At 41.1% G+C, this 22435-nt stretch overlaps 1 protein-coding gene across 1 annotated transcript in view; it reads right to left on the reverse strand.

Moving 5' to 3' along the window:
• The window catches only part of abraxas1 (abraxas 1, BRCA1 A complex subunit), a 31970-nt gene that overhangs the window by 6125 nt on the left and 3410 nt on the right, over positions 1 to 22435 (reverse strand). The window contains exons 2-8 of the mRNA XM_072495454.1: positions 21505 to 21595; positions 19163 to 19199; positions 18143 to 18209; positions 12767 to 12960; positions 12516 to 12635; positions 8288 to 8372; positions 2323 to 2437 (exon numbers count right to left, since the gene is read on the reverse strand). Of these exons, the coding sequence (XP_072351555.1) occupies positions 2323 to 2437; positions 8288 to 8372; positions 12516 to 12635; positions 12767 to 12960; positions 18143 to 18209; positions 19163 to 19199; positions 21505 to 21595 (709 nt within the window). The remainder of the gene's footprint in view (positions 1 to 2322; positions 2438 to 8287; positions 8373 to 12515; positions 12636 to 12766; positions 12961 to 18142; positions 18210 to 19162; positions 19200 to 21504; positions 21596 to 22435) is intronic.

The following is a 22435-nucleotide window of genomic DNA, read 5'->3' on the forward strand; positions in this document are numbered from 1 at the left end:
CATCCTGGCCTCAACTCCACCGTCCTGCCCGTTCTCCGTAACCCTTCAACTCATTACCAATTAAAAATCTGTCTAACTCCTTAAGTTTATTCACTGTCCCAGCATCCACCACCCTCTGGGGCATGAATTCCACAGATTCACAACCTTTTGGGAGAAGTAGTTTCTCCTCAAGTCTGTTTTAAATTTGCTACCTCTTATCCTAAAACTATGACTTCGTTCTAGAATGCCCCACAAGAGGAAGCACCTGCTCCACGTCAATTTTATCCGTACCGTTTATCATCTTGTATACCTCAATTTGGGATAAAAGAGCTGAATGCCAGAGGTGAGGTGAGAATGACTACCCTTGACAGCATTTGACCGAATATGGTGTCAAGGATCTCGAGCTAAACTGGAGTCAATGGGAATCAGGGGAAAAACTCTCCACTGGTTGGAGCCCTACCTGGCACAAAGGAAGATGGCTGTGGTGGCTGGAGGTCAATCATCTCAGCTCCAGGACTTCATAGCAGGAGTTCCTCATGGTAGTCTCCTGGGCCCAACCATCTTCAGCTGCTTCATCAATGACCTCCCTTCCATCATAAGGTCAGAAGTTGGGATGTTTGCGGATGACTGCACAATGTTCAGCACCCATCACGACTCCTCAGATAATGAAACAGTCCATGTCCAAATGCAGCAAGACCTGGACAATATCCAGGCTTAGGCTGACAAGTGGCAAGTCACATTCATGCCCCACAAGTGCCAGGCAATGACCATCTCCTACAAGAGAGGATTTAACCCCCCCCCCCCCCCCCATGACATTACCATCTCTGAATTCCCCACAATCAACATCCTAGGGTGTTACCATTGATCATAAACTGAGCTGGACTAGCCACATTAATGCTGTGGCTACCAGGGCAAGTCAAAGGCTAGGAATCCTACGGTGAGTAACTCACCTCCTGACCCGGCAAAGCCTGCCCACCTACAAGGCACAAGTCAGGAATGTAATGGAACACTCTCCCTAATGATTGTTCCCCCTTCCCTCCACCACCGACAAACAGTGGGAGTCGTGTATACCATCTTCAATATGCACTGCAGGAACTCAGCAAGGTTCCTTAGACAGCACCTTCCAAAGCCATGACCACTACCATCTAGAAGGACAAGAGCAGCAGATACCTGGGAGCCACACCACCTGGAGGTTCCCCTACAAGTCACTCACCACCCTGACTTGGAAATATATTGCGGCTCATTCACTGTTGCTGGGGCAACATCCTGGAGCTCCCTCCCTAACAGCACAGGTGTACCTACACCTCAACGACTGCAGCGGTTCAAGAAGGCAACTCACCACCACCTTCTGAAGGACAACTATGGATGGGCAATAAACGCTGGTCTAACTAGCGATGCCCACATCCCGTAAAAATGTGATCTCCCCACATTCTTCTAAACTCTTGAGAGTTTTGGCCTAAACTGTTCAATCTCTCTTCATATGACAAACCCCTCAACTCTGGAATCAACCTAGCGAACGTCCTATCCCACATTTTGATTCTGTTTTTTCTGCCAAGTGCCAGTTTGAATCTTGTTTTTCATGTTTTTTTGGTTGTGGATAGAATTTGTTTATTATTCTGGCACTCGCACTCACTCTGAACAAATGCTTTGTTTCTTCACAAGCAAGAAAATCTGCCAGTCCCAGATGACCACAGACTGCTTTCCCCTTTGAGGGGAAAAGTTGACTGGTATTGATTTAGCCGGAAGGTCACCTTACCTCAGGCGAGGGGCAAGGTTGAGAATAACCGCAGCCAGTATGTGAATTGAACCCACGCTGTTGGCCTCGCTCTGAATCACAAACCAGCTGTCTGGCCAACAGAGCTAAACCGGCCCCGCCATTACCACTCCCCGTTGCCTTTTGTTGCACAGCACCTTTGTCATTTAATTTCTCCTGCTGTCTACCCTAACCCAGGCCTTCTCTTTTTGTTCTTCCCCACATGTCAGCATTAGATCCATCACATTTCTACCCTCCTTCAATTCTCAAGGAGTCATATTAGATTTGAACAGTTAACTCCGTTTCTCCTGCGAGACTTGTTTGTTGGGTATGTTCAATACTGGTTATTTTTCTTACATGAAAATCTAGTGCTGGAGCTATAACCCGGATACACGGTCTTACTTACCCCTGTTCTGGAAAAACAATATTCCACACTACCTTGATTCCGCTACCAGATTCTCCTCATAAGCTGGACTATTTTCGAAACCACCAGGGTTCGTCATTACGTTAATTTCTAATTCTACACTTCGAATTCTATTTTAAAAAGTAGAATGCGCTAGAATATTTATCCCAGTACTGACAGTTCCTACCTGGAATTGGTGTGCACAGCCTTTTCTTCTCAGATACCATTTCCCTGAGTCGTTGTACATCAGTTAGCAAACATTCCACTGAGCGCTCACTTTCTTCTACCTTTAAACAAGCAACCTACGATAAGGTGAGATAAAGAAATGAAATGAAAAAATGTATCTGTACATGTTGAAAGTTCTTGAAAAATATGTGTACGTAAAGCAAAAGTACCATTTCAAATGCAATAATCTTTATTAGTGTCACATGTAGGCTTACATTAACACTGCAATGAAGTTACTGTGAAAATCCCCTAGTCGCCACTCTCCGGCGCCTGTTTGGGTACACTGAGGAGAATTCAGAATGTCCAATTCACCTAACAAGCACGTCTTTCGGGACTTGTGGGAGAAAACTGGAGCACCCAGAAACAACCCATGCAGACACGGGGAGAACGTGCTGACTCCCCACAGAGTGACACAAGCTGGGAATCGAACTCGGGTCCCTGGTGCTGTGAAGCAACAGTGCTAACCTCTGTGCTACCGTGCTCAATCAGACCCTACAAACATTGGTATATCTCACGAGTGGTGAAGAGATTGGTGTCAGAGTCTCTTTCTTACTGGCTCTGATTGGTATGTAATTATCTCTCCGCTTATACTCGGCTCTTTATCATTTTTGTCTGTTAAAGTCCATCCCTTTCTCTATACGTCTGGCACTCTTTAATTTCCTGCTCAGCATTAAGGGAGATCTGGAGGCAAAATTAGTGTTCCAAACATTCAATAGCTATAGAAATGATCCCAGCAATGAGATGTGTTCTGTTGTGTAAGGTTTGGGAGGTAGAGAACTTTGGCTAGAGTGATATAGACAGGCGGAGTGTCTGGGAGCAGGAAAGGAGGACATTGGTTCTACCTAGCCATGTGTGCAATAATACATTATGGTCATTTGATTAACAAGAACTAATCAGAAATGTGGATAAAATCTATATAGATACTGAATAGGCAAAAAACCATTAGAAATGTTCTATTAAAATAACTGTGGGCAACAGACAAGTGGGTGGTTTGGCAAAAATGAAGGATGGCTGTAAGGGACTTCAAGACAACAAACATATTGGTATGTTTCATGGAATTGGCAGATAGACGGAAGTTGCAATTTAATATGGACAAGGTAGGAGGAAAAACTTGGGAGGATACACTCAATGGAATGACTGTGGATAAATAGGGAGATCCAGAGGTTCAAATACAAATTTCCTGCAAATACATGCCCAGTTGGATAAAGTGATCAAAAAGCAAGAGCACTTGGATTTTATAAATAAAAACAGTATAATAGTAAACTGTAAATTTTCACAAAATGATTTTTTGGTATAGCTAGAACAGCTTAAGTACTGTGTTCAGTTTTGGATGCCCATTATGAATTAAGACCATGCCCGCATAGGGTTGATAGGCCTCCAGCTAATTTAACATACCGTTTTCACTTCTCTATATCAGCAAAAAGAGATATGGAATCAGAATTTTGCATTCGGTCCATTGTGTCCATGCCAGCTCTTTGAAAGAGTTGTCTAATTTGCCTCACACACCTATATCCCCATAGCCTTCAAATTTTTCATTTTCCAGTACACGTCCAATTTCCTTTCCAAGTTGATATTGAATTTACTTCCTCCGCCCTTTCAGGCAGTACATGTCCAAACATAATGCACTGCGTAAGAAATTCTTCCCACCTCCCCCTTAGTTCTTGTTCAAGATTGCTCACAATCTTGCTGGTGAACCTGACAAGTGCAGTGACCTGAAAATCTGCTCCCAGCCTTTCATCAATCCCAGTTTAAGAATGGTCACTAAAAGGTGGGCTCCTGCAGCCCACGGTGAATTACACCGACACGTGTGGAATTCTGTTCACGTCTGCTGGGCACCCTATCGATCTGAACAGATGATGCTGGTACTTCACCAGATTTTGAAGAGTGGAGGAAATGAAGAAAATGACAACCAAAAATCTACATCCTAACGCAAAACAGTTTATGCTTCCAACAAACTGAGACAACAGAATGTCCAATGATTCAATACTGACTGAGAATAAGCTATTTAAAAAGCAAATACATTCATGGAAGAAACTTGAAACGTTTGATGTTCAACTGAATTATTTGATGGAATTACTGTGTCCGACGCACCAATTATTTTCCAGTATCATGATGGAATGAATTCTAAAATGGTATATTTACAATAGGGGTAACAATTAACGATCAGTTAGCTTCAAGCAATGGAACACGAGACTACACAGGAAAACCAAAAGTTACAAGACACACAGCTCATATATTTAGGGCAGTGAACCATTAAAAATAATTACAATCTTTTATCTATGAAGAGGGGATGGTTTAGCACACTGGGCTAAATCGCTGGCTTTTAAAGCAGACCAAGGCAGGCCAGCAGCACGGTTCAATTCCCGTACCAGCCTCCCCGAACAAGCGCTGGAATATGGCGACTAGGGGCTTTTCACAGTAACTTCACTTGAAGCCTACTTGTGACAATAAGCGATTTTCATTTCATTTTCATGTATTAAACAATGGAATCTATGCGTGATAATAAACTGAGATTTAACAATTTGAACAAAATGCAATTTAGACATCATTTTATTCCTGCTTGCGAAGCTGCCTTCATTTCAAAATTTAACCAATGAAAATCAATCTTACTGTATTTTGTTAAGCCCCATGCACAGAATATACTGTGATTGCAAAATAAAATGCAAAAAGTGTAAAAAAAAAGATTGTGCAATTCCCTCAAGAACTTGCAATTATACAGTGCTACTTGGGGTGAATGTAGATGGAGACAGGGAGAGCAGTAAAGGTGGAGGGGCCACGGGCAAACAAATGGAGAGGGAAGGGGATAAGGTGTAACACAAGAAGAATGAAAACTGCTGGCGAGGTGCCAGGGTGAAGAGAATCAAAGAACACATGGTTAGCATTTAATGAACAGAGTGAAAATAACTTCATACTAGCTGATGGAAGTTTTTAAAAAAGTTTTCCACACTGGTTTTGTGAGTAGTGACATGTAGCAATTACAAATCTAACTGAGTAATGGTCAAATATTTAAACTGCAGAATCATCTTGTGCTTTTTGTTCGCCATATGCTCATCATGGACTCCAAAAAATTATGATTGATTCAGGTCGGGTAATAATTACTTATTGAGGCCCCTTTTTTAGATTGGGAAATTTTTTACTAATGTCTATTTTTTATATCCCCAGACTACAATCCCAGCTATTGCGCCAGAATTGCACAATCCATTGCTGCCCAGCAGTGACCCGATAGGAATTGGCAGTTAAGAGGGAAACCCCTCCACGATCTGATATCTATTCCACTATGAGTAGTTGCTGGGCATTGGACAGCACATGTTCATAGATCATAGAATTTACAGTGCAGGAGGCCATTCGGCCCATCGAGTCTGCACCGGCTCTTGGAAAGAGCACCCTACCCAAGGTCCACACCTCCACCCTATCCCCATAACCCAGCAACCCCACCCAACACTAAGGGCAATTTTGGACGCAATGTTGTCAGACAGAGATGGGGGGGGACATCTTGGAGGAAGAGAGACACACAGATAGGATTATAAATTAGAGGCATGGTGGTTGGCGCTGACTGATGTGCTTAGAGGCAGCATTGCCAGTGCCTAGCTGCTCCGAATGGTATCTCCCTCCTCCTCAGAAACACTTCAGTCCTCGTCCTAAAAAAAATGATTTTACATCTTCTCAGCTCTAACTGGATTTGTCCCTGGTGTTGCACACATGATAACTCTTGTGCCTGGCCCATCTCATCTGATATGGGTGCTGGGTACAAGCATATACAAATGATTTTACCACCCAGGAAGTAGGAACTTAAGACCAGCAGTCCCTCTTAATTAGAGCAATTAGAGGTGTATGCTGATTGAAGGGGAGTTTCTGGTTGTGCCACTGGATTTATGATGGAAGTCCACAGAATCCCTAGTGCAGAAGGCCATTCAGCCCATCGAGTCCGCACCGACACCAAGTACACCCTACCTAGGCCCTCCCCCCCCATATCCCCAACTAACCAGCACATCTTTGGACTGTGGAAGGAAACCCACGTAGACATGGGGAGAAAGTACAACTCCACACAGTCACCCAAGGCCTGTATCGAACCCGGGTCTGTGGCACAGTGAGGTAGCAGTGCTCACCACTGTGCTGTCCATTGGAGTAACCAAGTAAATTCAGCAGCTACATTTTAATCAGTTTTCTTTCCTGGTTTACGGAGCGGGCAGATGTTCCCACATTGTCAGCTTATAGGTGGCTGGCAGGAGTTAAGTGTAATGTTCCTGATTTTCCCTATCACCTAGTTTTACAATGTTGGTTGAACAGAGCAGGCCCGGATCCATCATGTTAGTTCCTGACCACTTCTCCCAACCTATTTCCTGTCATGATATCCAGTAGAAAGCAGAAGTGTTCACCCTAAAGTGGGAAGTCACTTCAAAGAAAGAGGTAGTGAATTAGTGATCTCACACTGTTTTCTATTTTCTGTCCTGCCATGCCTAGATATCCAAGATTGCTAAGCACCACAGCAAAGTTAGAAAAGTGATTCTGAAGAGTACAGCAGGTTCTTTGTAAGGGATCTGCAGAAAGCTTATTTCTCAATTGATTTATTTTCTCTATTGTTGTTGAGAATTGCTTTACTCCTACCTTGTCACCTTTTGATAGAGGGATGTTATTTATTTCACACCCCTGTCTCCCACCCACCCTAACCAATCTTTCCTCCTACACGGAGGTAAATGAGGTCAAGGGGAGCACCTCAACCACTGCCACAGTTGGTTAACCCAGCGTGGCCCAGGGAGAAAACCTTGAAATGTCCTCATCTGTGGGGCTAAGGAGGGAGTCCAAGACAAGAGGATATATCTTTAAAATCAGAGGGGCGGCATGATGATGCAGTGGTTAGCACGGCTCCCTCACGGTGCCGAAGACCCGGGTTCGTTCCCGGCCTCCCCATGTCTGCGTGGATCTCACCCCCACAATACAAAGATGTGCAGGGTAGGTGGATTGGCCACGCTAAATTGCCCCTTAATTGTAAAAAAAAAAAGAATTGGGCACGTTAAAAATTTAAAAAATATCTTTAAAATCAGAGCCAGGACATTTAGGAGAGAAGTTAGGAAACAATTTTTTTTTAAATTTAGAGTACCCAATTCATTTTTTTTCCAATTAAGGGGCAATTTAGTGTGGCCAATCCATCTATCCTGCACATCTTTGGGTTGTGGGGGCGAATGTGCAAACTCCACACGAACAGTGACCCAGAGCCGGGATAGAGCCTGGGACCTTGGCGCCGTGAGGCAGCAATGCTAACCACTGCGCCACCGTGCTGCCCTAGGAAGCATTTTTTAAAAACAGAGGGTGATTTGAGGTGTGGCGCTCTCAACTACAAAAATATATGGAACCAGGCAGCTGGATGGAAATCAGATTGAAATCAGCCATGATCTGAGTGGGGCAAGAGGCTCGAGTGGTTGAATAGCTCACACTCCTGTTTCTTAGTCTTCAGGGAGCTATCATTTGCATATTTTTCACATTGATTTTTTTTGGTGTATGCCGATGTGCTTGAATCACACCAAGTAACAACTAGCTCTGAGCAATGCGACTGATATCACTCTTCTCCTTCTATCTTAAACCATATTCGGATACAGAAAGGTCTTGGCGTGGTGAGTGCATATTAAAAGATTGGGAAAGACAGAGATAGATTGAACATCTCTTTTATACACTGAAGGAATACATTCTAATCACTATACAATTCATATTGAACACTGAATTCAAAGAGGATATTTATATCTGGTAAACTCTGGATATATTTTAAATACATAGCACATTGTAAAAGGAATAATATAATTTCAAACAAATTACCAATATATTGGAAAACATTCAGACAACTAAAAGCTTCAGCATTTACAGTCAACCTCAGAGCTGCTACTGACATTGGAACAGTTTAGATGAACAAGTCTTTGATTTATGTCCCCAGTTACCTTCAATTCTTCCTGCAGTGTACCATATATGTCTTTAATTCTCTGAACTTCTTTTAAGGACCCTTTTTGATCAAAAAACACAAGCCTGTGAAGGGAAGCAAAACAATAGTTACATCCATTGTATTTTGCGATTTCTCCTGTTCATCTGTTATTGGCATATTTCTAAAATGTATGCTTTATGAATCTTTCAATGCTAGGAAGGAACAGTGATATTTTACTGATGAAAGGGGCTTAAGAAGAAGTAGTGTAACCAACCCACCCCCCTTTCAGGTCTACACTAGATATTGTCTTGGGTTTAGTGTCATCGATCACTCCCATAAATGGACCTCACATTCCTATGATCTGGGGAACTGGGGAATACCTTTACCGCTCAATATCTAATTATACGATTAAATGAGCGTGACCCTGGGCTGTAATAACAAGACCACATCCTGTGTGTACTGTGGCCTGGCATTCACTGAAGGGCAATTCTCCCATCTGTTGGAAGATGGGTATTTAGAGAGACAGGGCCAATTGTAAACAAGCACAATTGCATAATTTATATTCAATCCATAACTGAACAGATTATGCTCTGCAGCGAAATTAAAACTGTTTCCAGTTGCAACTTGTAACATTAAAAATAATTCACAGAAACATAGGCCTTTGCAAGCGTTCACTGAACTAACTTAAAGAAAAATAGAGAGAAATAGAGAGGTTCCTGTCCCTCTGATTTAAACTCTAACCCTATTGCAGATTTTGCAGTGAGAATGTGTGAAGGCCAAAACCATAATCTCTGTCCACCTTCCCCATCACTCTGCATGAGGATTGGCTGATTGAGCTGCCAATCAAAACGGCCACTTTGACACAGAATCACAGCAATACATTCCTTGGCAAACCAGAACTCAACAAATGGAAGCTATTCTAACAATATTAAGTAGAAATGTCTCCAAAGTGCACTCATGAGACTTTCCCAAACTGAAACGCTATGCTTTAAATACTGTGTTAGCCACATCTAGTCCCAGTTTATGGTCCTAATTAATATCTGGAAGTGCTGTTAAAATAGTGTGGGCTGAACTTAACTGAAGATATTGTAACCCAAAATCCCTTTTAAGCCAAATAGCAAAAAGGTTCAAACTGTGACACCCATCAAATCCATCTTGGTTCCTGGGGCATTCAGACATCAGCTAATGACAAAGCTCAATTATTGTTCTTAATTTCTTTAGTTCTTTCTTGTGAATCATCTCCAATGACATCACTTGATTAATCAATGGAATGTCTTTCGAAATATAATGAATTCAACAATTTATTTTAACAAGTTACTACGATGAGAACCTCAATTATCCACCATCCCACAGATTCAACAGAATTTAGGAGATATCCTCTCAGCTTCTTTTATGCATGCATCATCCCCTGCTCTTGGTGAATAAGACAACAGAATATTATCTTTGTTAATTCCACTGTACTTTACTCCATTCCCATGTTTGGTACACTCTGGATGATGTATCCAAGGCAAAACTCTGGTGACATTATTATCCATCATTTCTAGAGAGTGGAAAGATGCATTTTAGTTTGGGGTTCAAGCAACTTGAGTGGTATATATAGACTCATATGGCTACACTTCGGTGCCTGGGCCCCTCATATGAATTATGATGTGGAGATGCCGGCGTTGGACTGGGGTGAGCACAGTAAGAAGTCTTACAACACCAAGTTAAAGTCTTGGTTTAACCTGGTGTTGTAAGACTTCTTACATATGAATTATGCTCATCATTAACCATTAAATAACGCATGCAATGAGTAGCTGAGGGAGAATTCCCCCATTTGTAATTCAAATAACATCACTGAAATATATGCAATTGAGTTTCCTTCATTTATGCACAATGCAACTGATATGTTTTAATATTTAACTTCTGAGTGCTGTCAAATTATTTTTCTTGCAAATTTAATACTGTGCCATGTTGTCTTCAATTTCAGTCATACACGGACAATTTAACAATAGAAAACAAACTACTTTTAGCTATTGAAGCAAATAATACTATTGGTTTCTAACCTTTCGGACGGTTTAAGTTAGCTCATAATTCTATCTCGTCCAATTCTTGCAGACTTGCAAGGACTTTCTACAGCGTATGTATCTCACCCTTAAATGATTCTGTGGCTACAAGATCTGCAGCCTTTGTACACCTCTTGGAAAAATCAGAACTTCTGAAATAACATCCAAATAAAGAAGAAATAGGAAGTTGGGGGGGGATTCAGGTGAACAGTTGCTGACTATTATTAACTAGCTGCCAAACCTTAAGTGACGGAATAGAAATTACGTTGGGACTCATGCTCCACATCTACATTTGGATAGACCTTCCAATTTCCATTTCTTGCCTTTTGGTATGTTACATTCTTCCCAAAATACTTCAAATGCACAACACATCATGCTGAATCCTGCTCAAAATGTGAGTTACCACCATTTTTTGATAATTTGAACCAGTAAATTTGAACCAGTAACAACCCTTTTGCAAGTTATTTTTCTTCGTACCTTTCTTTATGGTGCCCTTTTCATAAATACAGAGCTCAGTAATTCTGACAATACCCAAGATTTCTACAAGTATCTATGAAGAGGGGATGGTTTAGCACAGGGCTAAATCGCTGGCTTTGAAAGCAGACCAAGGCGGGCCAGCAGCACTGTTCAATTCCCATACCAGCCTCCCCGAATAGGTGCCGGAATGTGGCGACTAGGGGCTTTTCACAGTAACTTCACTTGAAGCCTACTTGTGACAATAAGCGATTTTCATTTAATTTCACATTGTGCAGTTATTACCTAATCTTTCAACCTCAGTTGCTCCTTATTCTGGTGGCATACATTCAAGCTGCTAGTCAGATGGCGTGTGAGCAGATAGCTTGCACTGAACAGTCCTTGGACATTTTTTTTTTTTTAAGGTTTTCAAACCTCTAGACTAGACACCTGTCAAGATATTCATGTTTTAAAAAAAATTAAACTTGGTGTCATCTGATCAATGCTTTTTGATTTACCTCATCTTTTATTCCACTTAATCATGGGGTACCCTGCATTATGTGCCTAAATCATTCATCTTAGTTTATCAACAAAAAATTATAAAGCATAAAATAACTAGCAACATTCAACAGCCAGAAGTAAAGACTTGCTAACACTATAAAAATCTCCTTTTTCTCCATTTGTTTCCAAAACTGATGTGTGCTCTTTTTCAAAAATATTTCCCATGCAATCGGAAAGCTGCAGCAACTTGTCACATTCCAAGTTATTTATTAAACCCAAATTTAAAAATGTCAGAACAGGTTATATCCAGTAGGTGGCAGCAAAACAATTTCTGGTTCATTAACTGCATAGCAGACCGAACAGTAGTCTCGGAACCTTTCAGATGTGTGTTTCAGGCAAGAACAAACACACGCATTAGCCGATGTTGCCCTAATTTCCTGAACTGATACTGTATCAAACACTTATCGCTTCCAATCTTCTGAAAGTTTTCAATCTTTGCTCAACAGTACTTTGACACTGAAGAGGTTTGTTCCCTATTCCTCACTTACCCTGCCAGAACTGACATGTTATAGAACCACATTATTTCATAAACATTTTGTTCAATTTCAAAACAGCACAAACTGAATGTCCTAAAATGAGCCCTCTTAGTTTTCTAGTTTTTCATCAGCCTGAGAACATTTTGCTTGCTTACTTTGTATAACCTAATTTACACTGGATAATACACTCCAAAAGTATTAGCTTGCCAGTGAGATCCTGTCGGGTATCTATCGCGAGCAGTAAGGATAAGGTTGAACCGTTGCATTTCCCAACAGTGCCCACCAAATTGACTAACTGAACAGAAAGAAAAGACGATATCAATTGGAGACTCTGGTAGCAGTGTGTAGTGAAGGAAGTTTCATTCCACAATTGGAAAGCATTTTTAAAAACTTAGAATTGCTGAAATTATTTCTGTTCTGTGCATTCTGAACATACCATTGCAAGGCAAACTATATCCAAAAAAGCGAACAGCCCTGCATTGGTCAATTGTTTGATCTTAAGCATGAAGGAAAAAATTGCATTATTTACTCAGGTCACTGGACAGTTGCTGACATCATATTAATATTCACTAGTTAAGGCAGGAATCAATCACATTACCAAGCAGAAGTACAGTAAAACCTATCCACCCCAACAAAACCCTGAATGGTAGGTCATATTCCACATGAAGTGTCAGTTAAAACAGTACACAGGACAGAATCAGCTGTTTTCTACCTGTGCTTCTTCATCGCTCGACAATAGCCCCCAGCGGTACTTGGTCCAGAAAACGTTTTGTAGTCTTGTTGTTCGGACATTCCGAGATTGGTTACGGACATAGGTATTCGCTGAATAAATCTAAATGAAAAAGAACACAAATGTTAAAGCTTTATAAAAGTTACTAAAAATGGGTTGCAAACTTTTCCATATTTGCTACATTTCCCAAACTGACTACCAATATTATTTGAAAAAAGCAGGGTACTGCTCACCTTTCCTGGGGTTTATACAGTGTGTATTCCAGACTGTGGGTGGAACCATTCTCTCTGCTTAACTTGCTAGTAAAGAGAAAGAACACCAGCTGTTGGTTTTTCAGATGCTTCTGAAGGGTCCTGTGAAGGAGACGTTCTCGGAATGTCATGGTCTGATTTGTGTTACGTCTGAACTTATACCAACCAATAACATTCTAAGGGGGGAAAAAGGACAAGTAGATTTAGATCTAGACCCAGGCTAAAAAAGGTGGGAAACTGTGGAACAGCAATATAACTTTTGAAATGTAAGTCTTTTACCAAATAAGCTGTTAATACTATTGCTGAGCGAATAATTAAATATTACTCAGCAGTTAATTGCACATTCGTCACCCAGCAGATAACTACAAGTCACCTGTCAGTAATGGCCTGTACGTATGTCAATCATAAACCATCTCCATGTACGCTGTTCAGCCGTGAACTAACTGCACACATATCACACGGCATTAATCCAAACAAGCATATGTCACACATCAGTTAACTACCTATGTGCACATATCTTGGACAATTCAACAAACCCCAATAAAACTTTTTAACAGCAACCATCACTTGTGGACCATGTGTTTTCCTTTAAGCAAATGGTACAGTCAATTTTGGTTACAATGAAATTCCATTAACAACTTAAACATTATTTTTGATTAATTTTATATCATGGCTAAAAAGCTAACACTTTCCCACTTTGGGTGCCAAATTGCAATAATAGGCACTCCCAAGTCAGGACCAGTGTCTGATAGGAAGCAAGACTCTTCTGATTAATTATAACAATGTGTCTTAAATGCACCCTGAGCACTTCAGAGGTTGACTGCCAATTAGTACAACATTGTGGGCTGACTTGACGCCTTGCCTACCAAGAGCTGTTTTGAAACAAATAGCTCTCATTGTCAGTGAACAAAAGAACTTCCAGTGGTCCAGGCAAGATGCAAGCCAGATTTGAAATTCTTCCCCTTTTTTTAAAAACCCATTCTTTTCACATAAATTTTATTTGTTTGTAATTTAATCTCATCTTTGGGCCACTCCACTCCTCCAAAGAGAAAACAGCTATTTTGATTTTCTCGAAGTCAATTGCAAAAGTGCGCCATCAGACCTTGGTTGGAACTAGGAGGGGTTTGACGGGGCAAGTGGTAGTGGGGGATAATGTTGCAAGGAGATTTAGGAGGAAAAAACACCCTCAAAAACTCCCAATTAAATTCAAATTTGTCTCAGAAAATCAAAATATCCCATGTAATAGATAACTCGCTTTCTCCAACATTAAAGGTTGGAGAGGATATTGGATGTTCGGGAGGTGTAGAACCTCCAATTACGTGCATTGCTCAAGAATCATAGGTTGGTCCTCGACTGCCCAGCTCTCAGTTGTGGCTCGAAACAACCATTTGGGCACTACATTTGCCACACCACAGACCACCACTGAAGTAAAATGGCAAGGGTAATTGGTGATGAAAGTCACCACTGTAGATTTCACTTAAGAGTCCCAGTGCAGGAAGAACATGGGTGGTCATAACATCTCAGTCAAATCCCACTGCAGCATGAAGATGTGGACTGTACTTCGTTTAAATATAAATTTAGAGTGTCCAATTTTTTTTTCCAATTAAGGGGTAATTTAGCATTGTCAATTTACCTAGCCTGCACATCTTTTTGGGTTGTGGTGGTGAGACCCACGCAGACAGGGGTAAATGTGCATGAGTGGACTGTACTCAAGACACAAACATATTATCATCCACCATAGAAAGTTGCATCTGCAACATTTAGTCATATAACACCTTTAAAAGAGAGAGGGACGGATAAACAGAAATGCAGAATTGGAAGATTAAGGGTACAGGAAGTGGTTAAGATTGAAAAAGGTCCAAAGATCAAGAGGATGCTGCCCATTTCTAGGTAGTGTTGTGCGCATAATCAAGATGGATGAGGTGGAGAGCATATAGTAACCTCAGTGAAATAACTGTCCTGCTTAAATCCACCTGCAAACAATTGTAATGTTTGAGAGTGAAGATTGGTGCTTTGCAAGAATGACAGCGGTAATCCTATGGTAAAGTGGCAAAACTAACTAGTGTTACAACACCCTGGGGTAGTGTGTGGTCATTTCCAGCCCCACTTGACCTGGAGTCACGACACAAGTGAATTAACCAATAATTCTTAGAAAAATCCCGAAGTCTTTGGTCCTTGGCTGCCCAATAATTACAGTCACCAGGTTTGTAAATGTAAACCCAATTACTGTTTATTTACAACAATATCTATAATGAGATATGCAGTAAATACAACCGGTTAACTATTTCCGAATTCCCCACTTTAACTTGCCTCCCATCCTTTAAGTGTACAAGCACACAAACACGACAAACAAATACAGAGGGGAAAAGGGGGTAAAATCATAAGTAATAGGAAGAAAAAAAAAGTCTTTGTTTCAGATGGTGGTTTCCAGCACTTTACCCTTCTTCAAACCTTCCTTTCAGTTTGTGGTTTTATTGTACATTCATTCAGGTCTCTGTAGTCTCAGATTACAGCACTCTCAGCTTTTCTGGAGAGAGAGAGAGAGAGAAGGGCCTTGTCTTTGTTTGCAGCCAGTTTCTTTAGATTCATTCTTTCAGGTTACCTGCAGCTCCTGGAATACAGCCTTTCTGGAGAACACATGGAGGAGAGAGAGTAGGATCTTGTCTATGTGCTGCTAGGAGTCAAACTAAAACTCCTTGGGAATCTGAAAATCATTCCACTGGGAGAGGATCCAATTACCACCAATTACTGGGCAGAATATGACCTTTTGGGTCAATACATTGGCGACCAGTCAATCAATCAATCAAACAGAGTCCCAACTCCATCTCTCTCGCTCGTGCCGACAAGTCTGTAGCTCCTGTTCAATCCAGCAGAGTGATCTCTCCTGTAACTTTTGCTACTTGACTTAAAGATATATACCCATTAATCATCCATGGATCAAAAATAATAACGGCAAAATAAAAGAAAGGGGAATTAAGGGGATAAACAGGAGGGAGCCTTCCAACAGAAATACACGCAGCCACAGCATTCACCCTGCATGTAGTCAATCCCCAGCCATTTTGCCACTATGCAGCAATGTCATCACTTGAGAATCACTTTGGTGACTGAAGAGCCCTGTTTAAGATCACACCATTCACCCTAAACCATGAAGCTATTTAGCATCGTTGTCTTCTCAGCCTAGACAGATTGCTGCAGAGTGAAGCTCATCACAATCAGGCAATTTAAACCACTGAATTATTCACTTAATAGTGACAGATGGAAGCTTTTAATTGAAACCTGACTAGCAATTGTCCAGAAAGAAAATTACCATGAAACTGGAATGTTTCAGGATCAAAAGTGTGTAGCCTACATTTAAATTGGATCAACCAACTCAGGCCAGTTCACCAAGATCAGCAGGTCAATAACAGATGTTCAAACATCAAATGCTCTTCTGTTTCATATTCATCAAGGTGATCTAAATATTCCCCCCAAAAAGTGTCAAAGACTAACGAAGGGCAGTGTAATTAAGCTCAAGAGAAGTTGCTAATCCCTTCAGGGCACATATGCCTCCAACCCTAAATACAAAGTAAAAAACTTGCAGCAGACCTGGGCAACATTATTGTGCTGTATGATGATAAATTAATATGCTGGGTAATTCAAATTACATTGGAAAAGACTACCAGATTGATGATCAAAAGTAATGATTGTCAACTAATCATCATCAGCACACTATTTTATCAGACTAACAAAGACATGGTAGGTGAACTCTCATTCTTAACACTGGCATCTCATCACTAAGCATTACACACTAACATGACATCCAAAAACATGGAGCGGCATGGTAGCACAGTGGTTAGCACTGTTACTTCACAGCTCCATGGTTCATTGTTTGCGCGGAGTCTGCACATTCCCCCCGAGTCTGCGTGGGTTTTGTCCGGGTGCTCCAGTTTCCTTCCACAGCCTAAAGATGTGCAGGTTAGGTGGATTTGCCATGCTAAATTGCCCTTAGTGTCCAGAAAGGTTAGGTGGGGTTATGGGGATAGGGTGGAGGTGTGGGCTTGAGTAGAGTGCGCTTTCCTAGGGCCAAATGGCCCCCTTCTGCACTGTAAGTTCTATGATTCTATGGGAGGAACTGACTGCTGGACTCATAGTTGTTAGGCTGATCAGGATATTCCAGGTGCTCTTTGCTAACAAATGCCTGGATTTGCATGTCATCTAGTTCAAACTAGTTGGTGGTGTTTCAGGGAAAAATAATTACATAACTTACAATTGAAGTAAACTTATAAAGACACAACACACCAAATGAAAGCTAAAGAACTTCAGTCCTTTGCATGTCACCAAAAGCTATATTGTGAAACTACACCAAATTCTGTCAACTGTCAATTCCTGATTGCAAATATAAGCGGCACACTCAAATGATTAGATGAGTATTTTAGCAACACTTTCAATATCTCATATTACAGGTATCAAAGGTGACGTTCAGTAATAACCAGTAATGACTGTAAAAGTCCAGAATTGCTAACACCACCCTACGTGAACTGTAGTGTGCATTTTGCTCTGAATGTGGCACTGTTTATTGAGAAGCAAATGTCAGAAAACGCCACAAACATACGTGAACTGTTATATTGACTGGCACTTGCAGCCAAGAGCGTCTGGCTCAGACGTCTGGTCACTTCTAGCCTGGACTGGTTGCACAGACATTTGGCCCAAAGTGAATTAAAACACAGGCTGATGGCAGCATAATTTCTGGCAAGGTCTTCAAACTGTAAATGTTGCCACTATCCCAGAGGACCATAGGCTGCTTTCCTCTTTGAGAGTTGACTGGAGGTGATTTAAACGGAGGCTTAGGCAAGAGGAGGGGCGTTAATGAATAACCTCAGCCAGTACGGGAATTGAACCCGTGCTGTTGGTGTTACGCCGCATCACGGACCAGCCATCCAGCCAAATGAGCTAACCAATACCCACCATTTTCTATGTGATATAGTGTGTCAACTTCTCATCATCACCTATTATGCATGGTGCCATTTTGGAAGCTACATATTATCAATGCCACATCAAACACCACTGAAAATTGCAGGCATTATTGAGCTAAACAGCCAACCATCCAGAGAATTAAAGCTCCTCAACCCAGAATAATGGAATTCCTACAGCACTTCCATCTAAGTTACATTAAATCAGTTTTAAAATTATGACACTTGGTGCTTACTGAACATATTTTCCAAATTTCAGCACAGTTGGGTTTTTTTGTTTATCTGTATAGTTCCCAGCCAATTTAAAAAACAAGCAGGATATAAAATTGAAAATCAATGGCTTGTTAGAAGTCAGTCTAAAATCAAACTTTATACCGATTATTTTTGCATCAGTTGCTCTTGACAATACCTTTTCCTGATTTAACAGTATTTTCTGCAATGCTGCCTCATCCACTTCACCAGCAGAATTATAAAAACTGTAAGACAGAAAGGACGTTGGTAATATGACTTCAATCCACATGCCACTGTGTATCTCAGCTCCTGCTTTCTAACAGTATGATTTTCTATCTTTATTTTGGCACAATGCCCTTACTGACAAAACCTGGCACTGCTCATTTTACAACTTGCAGTAATTTTGAAAAGACAAATGACATTGTAAAGACCGATTTGACACAAGGTGAATCATTTCTATGTTTTAAAAAGAGCCATCATGCTAAAGTAATTTATTAAGTGGCTAAATACTCGTATCAGTGAAGAATTGGTCATTTTGCAAACACATATATAGCATTTTGTGATAGTGTCTGCTATTTCTATTTCATGTTGTCAAGATTTAGTAGCACTTTTGTGACATTACAGCCTGTTTCTTTTGGAAAGCTGCACTAATGTCTGCTATATAAACCTCTTACCACTCGTGGCACTGTGCCTCATGTTGCCCATGGCCAACTTTTAATCCTGTCATAACAAACTTGAGATGATGGCAAACCCAATTCCCATTTTACATTCGATGTTTGAATTAACATTAGCCATACTGTAGTATTTAAACAGCGAAAAGCAGAAACCTGGTGAAGATCCAGCACGCTCTTTCATTCATTAAGAGCATAGTTCTAGCCACCTGGGAATGCCAGTACCATAACTAATGTATATATACAGGGCATTTCCCTTTTACTCAGGTTTTCCCATCAGAGCATATTAAAACAAAGGGATTTTGTTTCCAAACTACCACGTTCAGGTTTCATTTAACCGACATACATACACATTCCACAGATGCAGTCTGCACTTACTAATAAAGTCAAACAGAAGACCTAGTGGGACTATAGGTTCCATTAACCTTTTATGTATGAATCAAGTGAAAAGTGACTGAGCAATTCCCACTGGAAACAACAGTCTTAAAATTCTTAGGACTGAGTAGCTATCAACTGAGCTCACGTACCTGAATAGCCAGTAACATGGAATATGTTTCTGTATATCTAGAGGGGAAAAATACACATTAAAATTCAGAGGGGAATAGTAATTTCTACACGTAATACTTGCTTCCAGGAGGGAAACTGTACATACTAAAGATCAGAGGGATTAATGTTTCTCATATGTAATATTGCTTCCTTTTCCAAGGCCATTCACAGTTACATTGTGAGGGAGCTCAATTAATATCTGCAACACTGAGTTACAGGGTGTTCTGCATAGTTTGGTTGGGTTTTGTAACCTCCAGGTCTTTTCTTCTGACAAGAACAACAATGCTCACTAAATGTCTAACCACACACTAAAACAAATTGAAAAAGTAGACATTGGATAAATACGTTCAATTTTTGGGAAGAACATTTGGTGAAAAGAGTTCTTTAATTTATTAGTGCAAGTCAAAACAACAAACTAAGTACTGACATGAAAGGCGGATCTGTAAAGTTTGCGGCTTAATGGGCAACTCATCGGTGCTCTGCAGACTATATGTAAATGATCGCAACCCCAACATCCAATTCAATAAGCAGAGCGTGTGACTTGCAAAAATTTCCCATTTGTTTGAAATAAATTTTTAAAAAGGAAGCATCTAAGAACTGTGCACCGTAGGAATTCTATTGGTTAACCAGGACAAATTATAATTGCGATAAAGTCACAACAGGATTGCAGCTTTCCACTATTTGTGACACACTTCATTACAACAATGCAGCCTTGTTATTGGCTTCAGACAAGACACTAGGAGGAAAATAAAATATCACCAGTCAGCAGTACTGCGGTGTCTTAATCCCCTAATGTGCCAGGTTTATACAGCTCCAAGTCAAAACCTGTCCCTAGATATTCATCAGTGTTAATCCAGCATGGCTGTTATAATTCAACAATTGGAGGAATGACCACCCCCAAATTTTTCTTCCGCTCTCTCCATCATAAGGTGACCAGCAACTCTTACAGGAGCACAAATTGGAATTTGTGATGTTTTCAACCTAAAAACAATTACTAAGCTATTTCTCCCCCCATCAATGTTCCACATACTCTCTGAAGCTCACTGGCCTACCCCTACATTGGCTTTCGGCATTGACTCAATCTTAAAATTTGCATTCTTGTTTTCAAATTGCTCCATATCTAGAACAATCCACCAAGATCACTGCAATTCTGTCCTCTTGCACATCTCTGATTTCAATTCCCACCCTATAAGCCGTTCCCTGTTTCTCTTTGACACTCCCTAAAGTCTATCCATAGAAGAATCCATAGAATCTCTAGTGCAGAAGGCGGCCAATCGGGTCTGCACCAACCTGCCAAGAGAGCATCCTACCCAGGCCCACTCTACTGCCCTATCCACGTAACCCTAAGCATTGGTCATGGCCAATCCGCCTAACCTGCACATCTTTGGACTGTGGCAGCAACCTGCCGAGAGAGCATCCTACCCAGGCCCATTCTACTGCCCTATCCACGTAACCCTAAGCATTGGTCATGGCCAATCCGCCTAACCTGCACATCTTTGGACTGTGGCAGCAGCCGGAGGAAACCCATGCAGACACAGGGAGAACGTGCAACTCCACACAGCCACCCAAGGCCGGAATCGAACCTGGGTCCCTGGCACTGTGAGGCAACAGTGTTAACCACTGTGCCACACTATCTCTTTGAGCTAACTTTTGCTTACCTGTCCGAATAACTCATATAAATCTGTGTTAACTTTTGTTTGATAATGCCTCACACTGAGACATGGCTCCACAGACGACATGGCTCCACAGACATCCTGTCGTAAATGTGGTTGTCTTTCATGTCGGAGTCTAAAGGTAAGGGACAATGGGCAGCTTGACCAGAAGGAACACCATATCAGAGTTTGATCCTGCCCTCAGCTGACACATTTTCTCCTCCTGCACGCACACGTGCATGAATACTGTCATTTGTAGCACTCGTACAGCTGCCCAGCTGAGATCAGCAGAGAGCAACAATCATAACTGGAAAGTGTCAATCTGTACAGCTATTGACCACTAAATATTGTGCATTAACCTATCACACTGTTAGAGGAGACGTAACTGTGAAGTCATTTTGGTAAAGTCACATAGTTCTGGCTAGGACTTCATTTTGGAAGTTTGTTTATCTTTCTCTTCAATTGACTTGTCGAGACTACAGTATCTTGTTTTTTGGGGGGAGGGCGGGGGGTACTGTCCCACTTTTAGAAAAGCTAAAACTAATTGACACCACTCTAAAATGCTGAAATATGACTAATCCTAGTTGAAAGGTCTCACTTAACTGAAACACAGTTGTCAGCTGTTACCATGACAGTACAGTGGAAAGCAGGCTGCAGATGAAACAGCTTACCTATGGTGTGCACCACCTCAATGTCATCCAGCTGGGAATCAGTAATACTGTTTTTTGCTTCAGCTTTCATTTCACCGAGCAGAAATCCCTCCTGTGAAGAGAAAAATCAGGAAACAGAACTTGCAAGTTTTCCACTCAATTGCACAATTAATATCATATACAGGATATTACAAAAATCAGAAGGGCAGTGTGGCCCTATTGCTAATTGCAGAGCCAAGCATATGGATCATACATTTTAAAGCCACACAGGGCCTTTAAACCAGCTAGAGAATTTTTTGACCACTGCATCTTCTGCAGAACCTGGAGTATCAGTCATTTCTGAATCAGTCCAAATCCAATAGGTAGTCATGAAAATTATATCCACTTCTTGTCACAGTCTCATCAAGCCCGGCATTTTGGTGACAAATCCTCTATTTAAAAGATGGCCTGGCAATTTCTTACCGACAATGTCTGTAACCAAGTACCTAAACTCCATCAGACAGAAGTAGTCTTCTCTGCTTAAAGCGAGTGTATTGATGGTAACAAAGTTTGTCCACTATATGCTGGGGGCGCCGTGAGAGAAATGTGAAGAGTACTTTGACTCGATAGAGCACTCACCTCCTTCCAAAACCTGTGCAAAAGCATTGGGACAGGCTCAAGTATCTGATGGCTAGCTGTTTTCCTCACTGACTCTCTAATCCATCAAGAATCATCAGCAAGAAAAAATATATTGTTTCTAGGAAGTGCTGAAGGGAACGTATTATCGAGTTCAGTATCTTTTGGAGCTGTGAGTTTGTGTTTCCCCATCCTGCTGGATCCAAGACATTTGCAAGCTTGGATTGATTGGGAGCTTGTTTTTAACTAGAGTACAGACTGCGATTGCAATTTCACTCAGATGAACCACTTTAAATGATCAAAATGAAACTGTTTTGGTCAATTTTCAAGCTCCTGA

The sequence above is a fragment of the Scyliorhinus torazame genome, chromosome 3 (assembly GCF_047496885.1).
Source record: "Scyliorhinus torazame isolate Kashiwa2021f chromosome 3, sScyTor2.1, whole genome shotgun sequence".
In the NCBI taxonomy this organism is placed as follows: domain Eukaryota; kingdom Metazoa; phylum Chordata; class Chondrichthyes; order Carcharhiniformes; family Scyliorhinidae; genus Scyliorhinus; species Scyliorhinus torazame.